Source organism: Sinocyclocheilus anshuiensis, unplaced genomic scaffold (genome assembly GCF_001515605.1).
Source record: "Sinocyclocheilus anshuiensis isolate Anshui unplaced genomic scaffold, SAMN03320099.WGS_v1.1 scaffold2267, whole genome shotgun sequence".
Classification (NCBI taxonomy): Eukaryota; Metazoa; Chordata; class Actinopteri; order Cypriniformes; family Cyprinidae; genus Sinocyclocheilus; species Sinocyclocheilus anshuiensis.
In genome coordinates, this window is record NW_015541483.1 from 200,683 (window position 1) to 214,262 (window position 13,580).

Consider the following 13,580-nt stretch of genomic DNA (forward strand, 5'->3'; position numbering starts at 1 on the left):
ACACGCACAGACACAGACACAGACACGCACACGCACACGCACACGCACAGACACAGACACAGACACACAGACAGGCACAGACAGACAGACAGACACACACAGACACAGACACACAGACAGACACAGACAGACACAGACAGACACAGACACACAGGCACAGACAGACACACAGACACAGACACACAGACAGACACAAAGACACACACACACACACACACAGTCAGACACACAGACACAGACACACACACACACACAGACACACGTGTCATGAATCACCGCATACAGCAGCATGGCGCGCAGCAGCGTCACGTGACCTCACCCCTGCGTTCAGCAACGTCGTCACCACGTTCTTCCCCGGCAGACCCTGGATGGTCGTCCCTTTGCCGGTGGTCTTCTGCACCACGATGACGTTGGGTTTGGAGGTCATGGGGATGGTGGTGATCTTGGTGGTGGTTCCTGTGAAGGCAGAGCGTCAGAATAAGAGGCGGGACTCGCTGCAGTCAGCGGCGCGCTGCTGTTTCCAGCTCTTACCCGACACCATGTTGGTGGTGAGGATCTTGCCTCCCAGCGTGGCCAGAGACTTGGGCACTACGGTGATGATGCTGCCGCTGGTGGTTTTGACGTACGTGGCTCCGGCGGGAGACGTGGCCACACGCGTGCCGATCGCAGGACTGACGGATGGACGCGTGTACGACGCCTGAGAGCCTAAAACACACGTCACAGGTTCAGCGATTCATAAACTTGACCGACAAGATCAGATATTAGTCAATGACGCTCAGGATCTGTTAGATCTGTACATCTTTCCCTTTCTTTGAACAAAACCAATGCTTGAAAATGTGGATTCATTATTTTTCTTATAACAATAAAACAGCACAATGACAAACTCACATTAAAGCAATAAGCCCTTAATAAGTGAGTTTATAACACCTAAGGGGTGTTGTTAGCTTAGCTGTTATAAATTCACTGTAAACCACGGCTTCACGGGGCTTATTGCTTTTATAAAACGGTTATTCCATATACGTAGTAAGGTTTCACAAAATAAAACAGAGCAAATAAAGTGTAATGATATTAATAAAAACAGTATTCTTCCACCAAACAATGTAGTTCCTCAGAAACAGTTGTGGTTGTAACAAAGTGTAAACAAAGGTGCAACAGACAAACGTAAACAAAGGTGTATGTTACTTTGTAGCGTAATTTACAACAGCTTCGAACGCGGCTCAGCCAATCAGAATCAAGGACCGGAACTCTCCGTTTTATAAAATCCATTTTGGCCAGAAGAATTATTTTATTTTAAAAAGTCATAGCTTAATATTTTTCGGCTAAAACCACATTGTATCTGATCAGCAGCTTCTCATTATTGAGTGAATGTGAAAGTTTTGAATGTCACATATTATTACCATGCTTTACTGCATTTACCCCTTTTTTATCAATTAAAAAATTAGCAATTCTTTAAAAAAACAATTTTTAAATATTGATGAGAAATTTTATATATATATGATTGTATGAACTTTATAAGTACATATAATCTGAGAATTTTTAGCAGTAAACCCATTGTCCAGATTCTTGAAACCTACATATTTATTTCTAACAAAACAACATGCACGTCTCTGCTCATGCATGTGCTGTAACACGTCTGTGGTACCTGTGGGAGTGGACACCAGTTTAGTGGTCATGATGGCGCCGTTGCTGCTGACCACCATGATGGGGGCGGAGCTACTGCTGGGCAGCGCGGCGCTGGAGGGTTTGGGTAAGATCTTACTGGGGTGCATCTGCTGCGTGATGATCTTCACTCCTGCACACACACACACACACACACACACACATAGGGCTATTCACTTTTTTATTTACTTTCATTAACTGAAATAAAATAAATTACAAAAAATTAATCTTAACAATAAGCTAGTTGTCAAGGCAAAATTTCTCATTTTCCTTTAGATTAAGTTCTAAAATAACTAAAACTTAATAAAAAAATATAGGCATATTAAAAAAAAAAGAAAACAAAAAAAGACAAAAACACACAACAAAATTGCTAAAACAAACTAAAATGAAAACAGAAAATATTAAAATAAAATCTTATTGCACATATTAACAAAAACTATAATAGTGTATCAATGATACTAAAATAACACTGAGTCGACCTGTTTATTAAACCATTTTAGTAGGGTTGCACGATTTGGGTAAAAATATAATTGCAATTTGTCTGATAGAAATTATGAATGCAATTAAAAAGCAATTAAATTAATGAATTTTATAACATGCTAAGGACATGCTAGTAACTTGCTAATCACGCTAGCAACATGGCAGTCACTTGCTAATCATGCTAGAAACATGGTAGTATTTTGCTAATCATGTTAATAACATGCTAGTAACATGTTAATCATGTTAGAAACATGCTAACAACATGTTAGTAACTTGGTAACCATGCTAGTAACTTGTTAATCATGCTAAAGACATGTTAGTAACATGCAAATCATGTTAAAACATGCTAGCAACATGCTAATGATGCTAGTAACTTGCTAATGATGCTAGAAACATGCTAGTAACTTGTTAATCATGCTAACAACATGGTAGACACTTGCTAATCATGCTAGCGAAATGCTAGTAACTTGTTAATCACACTAGCGACATGCTAGTAACTTGTTAATCATGCTAGCGGCATGCTAGTAACTTGTTAATCATGCTAGCAACATGGTAGTCACTTGTTAATCATGCTAGCAACATGGTAGTCACTTGCTAATCATGCTAGAAACATGGAAGTATTTTGCTAATCATGTTAACAACATGCTAGTAACATGTTAATCATGTTGGAAACATGCTAGCAACATGCTAGTAACTTGATAACTATGCTATAAACATACTAGTAACTTGCTAATCATGCTAAAGACATGTTATCAACATGCTAATCATATTAGAAACACGCTAGTAACATGCAAATAATATTAAAACATGCTAGCAACATGCTAATGATGCTAGAAACATGCAAGTAACTTGCTAATGATGCTAGCGATATGCTAGTAACTTGCCAATCACGCTAGCGACAGGCTAGTAACTTGTTAATCACACTAGCAACATGGTAGTCACTTGCTAATCATGCAAGCAACATGCAAGTAACTTGTTAATCATGCTAGAAACATACAAGTAACTTGCTAATCATGTTAACAACATGCTAGTAACATGTTAATCATGTTGAAACATGCTATCAACATGCTAGTAACTTGCTAACTATGCTATAAACATACTAGTAACATGCTAATCATGCCAAAGACATGTTAGCAACATGCTAATCATATTAGAAACACGCTTGTAACATTCAAATCATGTTAAAACATGCTAGCAACATGCTAATGATGCTAAAAACATGCTAGTAACATGCTAATCATGCTAGAAACATGTTATCAACATTCATTTTCAAACTTCACGCTTTTACAACTGCTTTAAACTTTCTGGTCCGGCTTTCTCAAGCCAACCTAAAGTTTGTCTTAACTAACTTTTTTATCTAGTTATCATTATTATTATTATTAAATAAAAATATTAAACAACACAAAATACTACTATTGTAATATTTTACTTTAAAATATAAAGAGTACTCAAGAAAAATAATACAATAATTTTACAATCCAACTGTCAAATTACATCACTAATATTAACATCTTTTAAAAATTCAAATAATAAATATTATATTTACACCAAGCTTTTATTTTGACAGAAAACTGCAGGGACCCTTAAAGCTTCTCTTTAGTTGATAAGCTTGTGAAGATGTCTAGAGATGTTTCCTTCTCAAATGCATGTTAAAGCGTCTCAGACTCAGAGCCGATGCAGTTCATGTGGATCATTTACTGTGTGATGCTGAAAACACCAGATCATGAGCTGCTCACGTGTAAAGGAACACAGTGTTGCGCTTCACTCAGAAACGGGCAGCGCAGATATTTATTTCATTAAATTGCAGCCTTTGTTGTTAATTTCGATTAGTCGTGCAGCCCTGTGTTTTATGTGCCGTCACACGCGCTCACCAGACTCCTGTTTGATCTGAATGGTGGGCTTGGCTCCGGCGCTGGCACTCTGAGGAGACGAGGCCTGCAGGCCTTTAGGAGACACAGACTGAACCGCCGTCTGCTGCTGCGCTCTGGGAATCTGCAGGATCTGAGACGGAGAGCTGACCAAAGCCTTGGGAGACGGCAGACGAGTGGAGGCCACCTTCACCGCCGCGGACGACGCGCCTGAACCACACACACACATCAAAATACTGAAACACACACAAACCTGCAGCAACACACACACACACACGCACACACACACACAGGTTTGTTTTTGTGATCACTCTCCTGCAGCGAAACACACACACACTCACTCACTCACACACTCACACACAAACCTGCAGCGACACACACACACACACTCACTCACTCACTCACATACACACACATCAACATACTCAAACACACACAAACCTGCAGCGACACACACACACACACTCACTCACTCACTCACATACACACACATCAACATACTCAAACACACACAAACCTGCAGCGACACACACACACACACTCACTCACTCACTCACATACACACACATCAACATACTCAAACACACACAAACCTGCAGCGACACACACACACACACACTCACTCACACACACTCACACACTCACTCATACACACACACACACACTCACTCACTCACTCACTCACTCAGTCACTCAGTCACACACACACTCACACACACACACTCACTCACTCACTCTCCGTCACACACACACACACACTCACTCACTCACTCACTCAGTCACTCAGTCACTCAGTCACACACTCACACAGACACACACTCACACACACACACTCACTCACTCACTCACTCTCCGTCACACACACACACACACACACACACACACACACACACACACCAACATACTCAAACACACACACACTCACCCTGTGCGATGGTGGACATCACCACTGAAGGTGTGGAGGACACCATGGTCGTCACGGCGACAGGACTGGGCCCCAGGGCCGCGGCGGAGCCGGCTGAGAGCACCATGGTCTGCTTCTGGCTGGACGCGTTGAGCGCGGCGCTCGACACCAGCTTCGACACGGCCGCGTAGTTGTGCGACCTGGACAAGATGTTGGGCACGAAGTTGGAGCTGGGAGACGTCGTCACGATTATTACCTGCAGCACAGAGTGGACTCAATGAATCACTCAAACATGATTCAGTGATTCGTACGTCATTAGAGTGTTTATTTGCTCTGAAGGAACATTCAAGCATTGGTGGTTGGATCTTGATGTCAAAGTCTCTTCTGCTCACCAAGGCTGATCAAAAATACAGTAAAATAGTGAAATATTATTAGAATGTAAAACAGCTGTTTTCTGTGTGAATATCTGTTAAACTGTAATGTATTTCTGTGATGCGCAGCTGTATTTTCAGCATCATTACTCCAGTCTTCAGTGTCACATGATCTTCAGAAATCATTCTAATATGCTGATTTGCTGCTCAACAAACATTTCTGATTATTATCAATGTTGAACACAGTTGTGCTGCACAATATTTTTGTGGAAACTGTGATGCATTTTATTTTTCAGGATTCACAGATGAATAGAAAGTTCAAAAGAACAGCATTTATTTGATAGAAATCTTTTGAAACATTTTAAATGTCTTTACTGACACTTTAGATCAATTTAATGCATCCTTGATGAATAAAAGCATTAATTTCTTTAAAATAAATAAAAAAACAGTAGTGAATATTTCCACATTAACATTAACACATTAATATTTTTTTACATTAACCCTTGAGCAACAAAGAATGCCAGTTCATTATGCTCATTATGCTGTTTCTAATTTAATTCAAATATGCATTTAATCAACTAACACGGGATCCTGAACACACCCCGTCTTTCATTGGTCAGACAAAGATAGCCCCGCCCCCACAATCACACACATAAAGACAAACACTCAAAACATCTTCTCTCTTCAGAGAATATTACTCTTCAGCTCTTTGTAAAGCCTCTTAATGACAGGAAACAAGCGCAGGATTGTGAGAATGTGACAGGACAGGAAGGAAGTGCGCCTGACCTTCTGTGTGGTGCTGTTGGTGGTCTGGGTGGAGGGTTTGGTGAAGGTGATCTTCACCGGTGACATGTGCGGCGGCAGCGAGTTGGCGATGCTCTGCATCAGGTTGCTCATCTTGGGGCTGCCGCTCACTGGAAGCGTGATGGTTTTGGGAATGGGCGTGGCCACTTTAGGCACCTCCTTCAGCAGCATGGGGGAGGAGCTAGACGAGTTGGTTCTCCGCCTCTTACGGGGTTTCTCGTCCTCATCGGAGCAGCTCACGCCTGAGAGACGGCCAGAACGAGACGTTACACACTGAGGGAGGAGAGCGTGACGTGTGTGTGTGTGTGAGTGTGTGCATGCGTCTGTGTGTGTGTGTGTGTGTGTGTGTGTGTGTGTGTGTGTGTGTGTCTGAGTGTGTGTGTATGTATGTATGTGTGTGTCTGAGTGTGTGTGTATGTATGTGTGTGTCTGAGTGTGCGTGTGTGTGTGTGTGTCTGAGTGTGCGTGTGTGTGTGTGTGTCTGAGTGTGCGTGTGTGTGTGTGTGTCTGAGTGTGCGTGTGTGTGTGTGTGTCTGAGTGTGCGTGTGTGTGTGTGTGTCTGAGTGTGCGTGTGTGTGTGTGTGTCTGAGTGTGCGTGTGTGTGTGTGTGTCTGAGTGTGCGTGTGTGTGTGTGTGTCTGAGTGTGCGTGTGTGTGTGTGTGTGTCTGTCTGAGTGTGTGTGTGTGTCTGTCTGAGTGTGTCTGTCTGAGTGTGTGTGTGTGTGTGTGTGTGTGTGTGCGTGCGTGTGTGACACACTCTTGACGTAGACTGTACTCCCGCTGGGCAGCATCACCACGTTGGAGGCGGGGCTGGCGGGTCGAGGGGATTTAAGGGCTGCTGCTGCGCTGCTGCTTGGAGTCGATGCGCTGGGTGGAGTGGAGGTGGTGCTGGTGTATGAGTAACACACCACCACTGCAACACACACACACACACACACACACACACGGTAAGGAAGAGAGAGACAGCAGCCAGCAGCAACAAAAAATAACAAAATAATAAACATATAACAGACTACACAGACACAACACATTCAAAAAAAATAAAAATTAATAAATAATAATAATAATAAATTAACTTTTTTTTTACTTATATTAACCACAAATTATACAATAAGATACAAATACATAATTAATGATAATAATATGTTGTTATCGTTTACAAAAACTTAACTTCAGTTTTTGTAACTTCTGTCCAATTTTATTGTTACTTTTGTTTTTGTTTAACTTTTTTAAAAACTTATATTAACCACAAATCATACATTATACAGACACAATATATAAAAATAATAATAAAACAAGCAATAACAATACTAACAGTATGTTGCTATCATTAGCTAAAACTAAAAATGTAATTATAAACAAAAAATAATAAAATAGTAATAATAATAGATAAAAATATGTTGTTATTGTTAACAAAAAAAGTCTTTATTAATATTTATATTAACCGCAAAACAGATTATACAGACACAAGATATACATAAAAAATCTAATTAAATAAATAAATAGTAATAGTAATAATATGTTGTTATTGATAAATAAAACTATTTAAAAAAAACTCGGTAGCTGAAATAAAATAAAAGGTCACTTTCTTTATATTTTATTATTTTTAAATTAAGTGCAAGGATTTGTATGTAATGTACAACACATGTATGTATGTATATAATAAGACTACAAATAGTAGCAGTTAAGGATGCTTAATATAAAGTTTAACCAAGTCAAATATAAATAGATAAAAACTGAAATAAATAAGTTTAAGCTGAAATACTAAAATTGCTACAACAAAAATGGAAATTATTATAAATTAAAGCTAAACAGAAACATTTAATAATAATAATAATAATAAAAATTGAAAAAGCACATAACAAAATTACCAAAACGTAAGACTAAAATTAACATGAAAACAAAATAAAAGCTCATTTAAAATAATTTGCAGGGTCTCTGTACCTTCTTTGTTGGCGGTCTCGGTGGGCAGCAGCAGCGAGGCGTTCTGGTGCGCGGTCGCGTTTGCTACTGCGTTGGCCATCACAGTGAAGGCCGTCTGAGGAACCAGTCTGGGCATGAGAGGAACCAGCCGCCGGCCCTCGATGGACCACTCAGACGAGCTGTTGGGCCCCGACATGCTGCAGGACACACGAGCAACACCACGGCCTTTATTACAGCTCAGCGCGGCTTCACTAAAGCACTAGCACGGCTTCAGTGGACTACAGCGGTGAGACTCACTGATAAGCGATGGTGGTCAGGCGCTCGTCATTCACGGCTCTGCGCACCTCTGCTCGATGCCGCTCCGTCGAGATACTGACAGAACACACCACACATTCACTGTCAAACACACACTCAGCTGTCACATATACACGACCGCTCAAACGTTTGGGGTCAGTAAGACTTGTAATGTTTTTAAAGAAGTCTCTTCTGCTCGTCAAGGCTGCATTTATTTGATCAAAAATACAGAAAAAAACACTAATCTTGCAAAATGTTATTAGAATATAAAATAATGGTTTCTATTTTAATATCCTTTAAACTGTAATTTATTTCTGTGATGCGCAGCTGTATTTTCAGCATCATTACTCCAGTCTTCAGTGTCACATGATCTTCAGAAATCATTCTAATATGCTGATTTATTATTAGCAGAAGACACTCCTGTAAAAAACATTAAAAATAGATAATAATAGCTTTGTAGGACTATACATTATTTAGATAATTACTCAAAAAAAAAAAACAGTTATATCTGATTCTGTTGCATAGAACTGAATAAAAATGATATATTGATATTTAATATTAATATATTTTCTGTCCAATTTTATTGTGTTACCTTTTTTTTATTATTTTACGGGCTAATAAGATCAATGTAACTAAAAAACATTAAGCTATCAGACGCACTGCAGTCGTGATGAAATGAAAGTCGATCTTCGCTTCTGTATTGTGACGGAAATCTGAGTGAAACTGATTATCCACAAAGAAAGAATAGAGGGCGGGACTTAGTTCTATCTGCTGCTTGCTGATTGGATGTTGAAATGTGGGTGTGGCACTCAACGGCGGAGGCGGATCTGAATGCAGTGGATCGTAATAAAGGGGCAGGGTTTAATCTGACAATGATTGGAGAAGACCAGCGTACATCATATCACTGGAGAAGCCCAAACATTTGATGTAGAAGTGAAACACGGCTGTAAACGACGTGTGTGCGTCACCTCAGCACTCGAGTGAGTTCTCCCAGCAGCTCCTTCTTGTCTTTGGTGAGATCTCCTTGAGCGCGCAGAGCGCTGATCACGCCGGCATACGCTTCCAACTCTGAACACACAAACACACGTGAGCTCGCGATCAGCACACACAACAGCACAGTGATGCTTCAGTGAGTCTCACCCAGTTTGCGCAGGATTCGTTTGCATTCATCTCTGCTGAGGTCGAGCAGCGTGGGCCAAACCACCGGCATGCTGCCCCTCACACACACACACAGACACACAGAAAGACAGACAGACACAGACTCACACACACAGACAGACACAGACTCACACACACACAGACACACACAGACAGACAGACACACACACAGACACACACACACACAGACACACACAGACAGACAGACACACACACAGACACACACACACACAGACACACACAGACAGACAGACACACACACAGACACACACACACACAGACACACACAGACAGACAGACACACACACAGACACACACACACACAGACACACACAGACAGACAGACACACACACAGACACACACACACACAGACACACACAGACAGACAGACACACACACAGACACACACACACACAGACACACACAGACAGACAGACACACACACAGACACACACACACACAGACACACACAGACAGACAGACACACACACAGACACACACACACACAGACACACACAGACACAGACACACTCTCACACACACACACACACACACACACACAGAGACACAGAGAGAGCATTCATCATCATCATACGTCACATTACAGCAGCTGTTCACCCAAACATGAACTCAGGCCTCAGGCCATCCAAGATGTAGATGAGTTTGTTTCTCCCTCAGATTTCGTTTAAAGTTTAGAGCTGTTTAAACGCTGCTTGATCTGTGCAGATTTCTCTCCTGATTCACACCAGAACACTTTTTCACTGGAGGAAGCGTTATTATGGATTATGGTCTCTATGTATTTTAGTTAAAAACGTCTTAATGCTGGATTAGTTTCAGCTTTTGTCTTCTCCAGATGTTAACTCATGGACTGGAGTGCTGTGGATTATTGTGATGTTTTTATCAGCTGTTTGGACTCTCATTCTGACGGCACCCATTCACTGCAGAGCATCCATTGCTGAGACACTGATGCATTGCTACATTTCTACAAACCTGATGAAGAAACAAACCCATCCTAATCATTCAGCAAATGTTCATTTATCTCTGAACTATTATTTTAAACACACTCACCTCTGGCAGACGCGACGGATGCTGCAAACTCTCTCTGGATGTCTAAGAGCCAATGAGCTTCAAGAAATCCTTTAGAGGAAAGCATTTAAGATGAACACCACCGAAGATTTTAAAAGCTTCAGATCACGTCTTTTGAAATTAACAAACAAAACGGACACGCCTCCTCAGACCATTTATGAAAACAACATATATGTGACGTCACGCGAGTATATTAACATACACCCGCCCATATTTGAACATCAAAGACCGTTTGGCCGCTCGCCCCGCCCAGTCCTGCATAAAACATGAGCTCACTGTTTTGATTGACACAGAGCCGCTTCATTCTGACAGTTTAAAGAGCTAATAACTGATGAGCTGTGCGTTTATTCCGATCTGATGTGAATGAGTGCTGAATGTCATCTGATCTGAAATCAAGCGTTTGTTTTGATCTGACTTTCACATATGATGGAGTCAAACCAATACAAACACTCAGTATTTCACTGCAGAATAACAGACACGTTGACCAGAAGCAGTCGTTTAATAGACACTAACGCGTGTGAAGCGCTGTTTTTGTTGTCAGTGTGCTGTGTGCAGAGAGTTAGCTTTAGCCGTTAGCTTGTCTGGAGTTTCACTCAAACACACGCGAACACAGATTCGACCCGCGGCGCTCACAGCCGAGCTGAATGTGCGTGTGAAATCACCGCTTATCACCAGTACACACCCCGGTGTGTCATTTATAATGTCAGCCGTGTGTTTAATTCCGCGCTTACCTTCAGTTCTGCACAGCCTTTCAGCTCCGCCATGTTTCTCCGACGCCCGCGCTCACAGCTGCCCGCGGGGAAAGCCCGAAACAACGACAGAAAACAGCGAAACTGAACCACTCACGCTAATAGCTTCTAACACAGTTTAACGCGAATTTAAGTCAAGTTGGTCAGCACAAAATAAACAACAAAACATCAGAACACGTCTGAATGCGATCAGGCACTGTGTCGGGCAGCTCTCAGAAGACGCCCATTGTTTACATTCTTTTGTGCGCTGCGTGTTATTGTCCTGCGTTTATGCATTTTCGTCAAATTAAGTGGTGAATATGTAAATTACTTACTAATTGTAATCCGTTACTGATTCCAAATTACATGACGTAATTTAAATAAATAGGTAAACATAAAAATACACACATAAAGGCATCATTAACAACGTAAATAAATATAAAATAATACAAAAACGGTCTGATAACGTGAAAACGACTTCAAATGTTGAGTAATATTAAATGTAGAATTTCCAAATAATATCAAAATGACTGTCGGATGTGAAAGAACCAAAACAAAAAGCCTCTCATAAACTACGTACACACCCTGTTTCATCTGTAAATTCATATAGTTATGAAAATAATAACTTTTTCACTTCAGATGAACAGTACAGCACTCGAGTTAGTAACGTAATCCGTTACAGTACACATATGTAATCAGATTACTTTTAGATTACTTTTGACTCGTTTATCACAATGATTTAAATAGGATAATCTTCCAAATTGATACATAATAAAATAACATCAATCAAAATAAAACACTCACAAAATCAAATATTTTATTTGTTTACCTGCATGTCATGTGACCATTAATGCGCCACATATTAAAGTATGAAATTCATAAAGTCGCATTAAATGTTGCATAAACTGCTAAAAATGAGTGTCTATCCTCAGTATTTGTGTCTTGTGTTCCGGTACAAACATCTAAACATACTTAAATCAAGAATCAATTACTGAAGATGCAAAATTATGTTTTATGAGCAGTTTGACACAATCTGTATTGTATAAAGCACTATACAAATAAAGGAGACTTGACTTGGTCTTAAATAAAACCCAGTTTAAAACTGAATAATAAAGACGCACGACCCCGAGCCTAAAAACAAATGTTTTTATTTACACGAAATACACATCAGGACAGTTTGATTCAAATATTATTCCATATCAACACAAATTAAAGCCCATCTCAGTTCAGTGAATTTAAACAGAAGCTTTTCAGTAATAAGATTTCAATAACGTGACAATCACGAACAACTAAACCACAACCGTCAGCTACTCATCAAACAATCACTTCCAATTAAAATGATGAAAATGTCATCATAAAATCATGGCACATCGCGGCTTATCAATGCAATTCTTCTCAGAAACTCTCGGCGTGCATCAAAAACTGTAAAATGTGAGATTTGGGTCTGGTCAAGATGACAAAAACATATTAATATTAGTGCGGTCAGACGATTAATCGCGATTAATCGCATCCAAAATAAAAGTTTTTGTTTACATAATATACGCGAGGGTGCAAAAAAATCTAAATATTGAGAAAATCATCTTTAAAGTTGTTCAAATTAAGTTCTTAGCAATGCATATTACTAATCAAAAATTAAGTTTTGATATATTTACGGTAGGAAATTTACAAAATATATTCATGGAACATGATCTTTACTTAATATCCTAATGATTTTTGGCATAAAAGAGAAATGTATAATTCTGACCCATACAATGTATTGTTGGCTATTGCTACAAATATACCCCAGCGACTTAACACTGCTTTTGTGCTGCAGGCTCACATATGATGTGAACAAGAACTTTTATTTTGGATGTGATTAATCGTTTGACAGCACTAATATTAATATACAAAGCTTAACTTATCATATAAATTCACATGAACATTATTTTCTCAAAAACACAAGATTAAACATACGTACCATACACACAACAGTGGAAAAATACAAAACCAGTGAATTTAAAACGATCGCGACACACCAATCTCCTCTGATCCCTTTACTCCTCTAAGAAAAATCATCGGAAATCAATATCATAATTTTGATTTGAATTAAGCCGTCAGACTTTGATTGTAACTATATGTGACCCTGCAGCACTAAACCAGTCTTAAGTCTCTGGGGTATATTTGTAGCAATAGCCAACAATACTTTGTATGGGTCAAAATTATACATTTCTCTTTTATGCCAAAAATCATTAGGATAAGTAAAGATCATGTTCCATGAAGATATTTTGTAAATTTCCTACCGTAAATATATCAAAACTTAATTTTT

At 39.7% G+C, this 13,580-nt stretch overlaps 1 protein-coding gene across 2 annotated transcripts in view; it reads right to left on the reverse strand.

Moving 5' to 3' along the window:
- Positions 1 to 9,513, reverse strand: part of LOC107690840 (BRCA2-interacting transcriptional repressor EMSY-like) — a 20,231-nt gene extending 10,718 nt beyond the window's left edge. For both annotated transcript variants that reach the window (XM_016489261.1, XM_016489260.1), the window contains exons 1-11: positions 9,443 to 9,513; positions 9,271 to 9,370; positions 8,306 to 8,380; positions 8,030 to 8,205; positions 6,843 to 6,998; positions 6,069 to 6,328; positions 4,933 to 5,167; positions 4,011 to 4,217; positions 1,643 to 1,792; positions 532 to 705; positions 320 to 456 (exon numbers count right to left, since the gene is read on the reverse strand). In XM_016489261.1, the coding sequence (XP_016344747.1) occupies positions 320 to 456; positions 532 to 705; positions 1,643 to 1,792; positions 4,011 to 4,217; positions 4,933 to 5,167; positions 6,069 to 6,328; positions 6,843 to 6,998; positions 8,030 to 8,205; positions 8,306 to 8,380; positions 9,271 to 9,370; positions 9,443 to 9,512 (1,740 nt within the window). In that variant the 5' untranslated portion in view covers position 9,513. The remainder of the gene's footprint in view (positions 1 to 319; positions 457 to 531; positions 706 to 1,642; positions 1,793 to 4,010; positions 4,218 to 4,932; positions 5,168 to 6,068; positions 6,329 to 6,842; positions 6,999 to 8,029; positions 8,206 to 8,305; positions 8,381 to 9,270; positions 9,371 to 9,442) is intronic.
- Between the last annotated feature and the right edge of the window lie 4,067 nt (positions 9,514 to 13,580).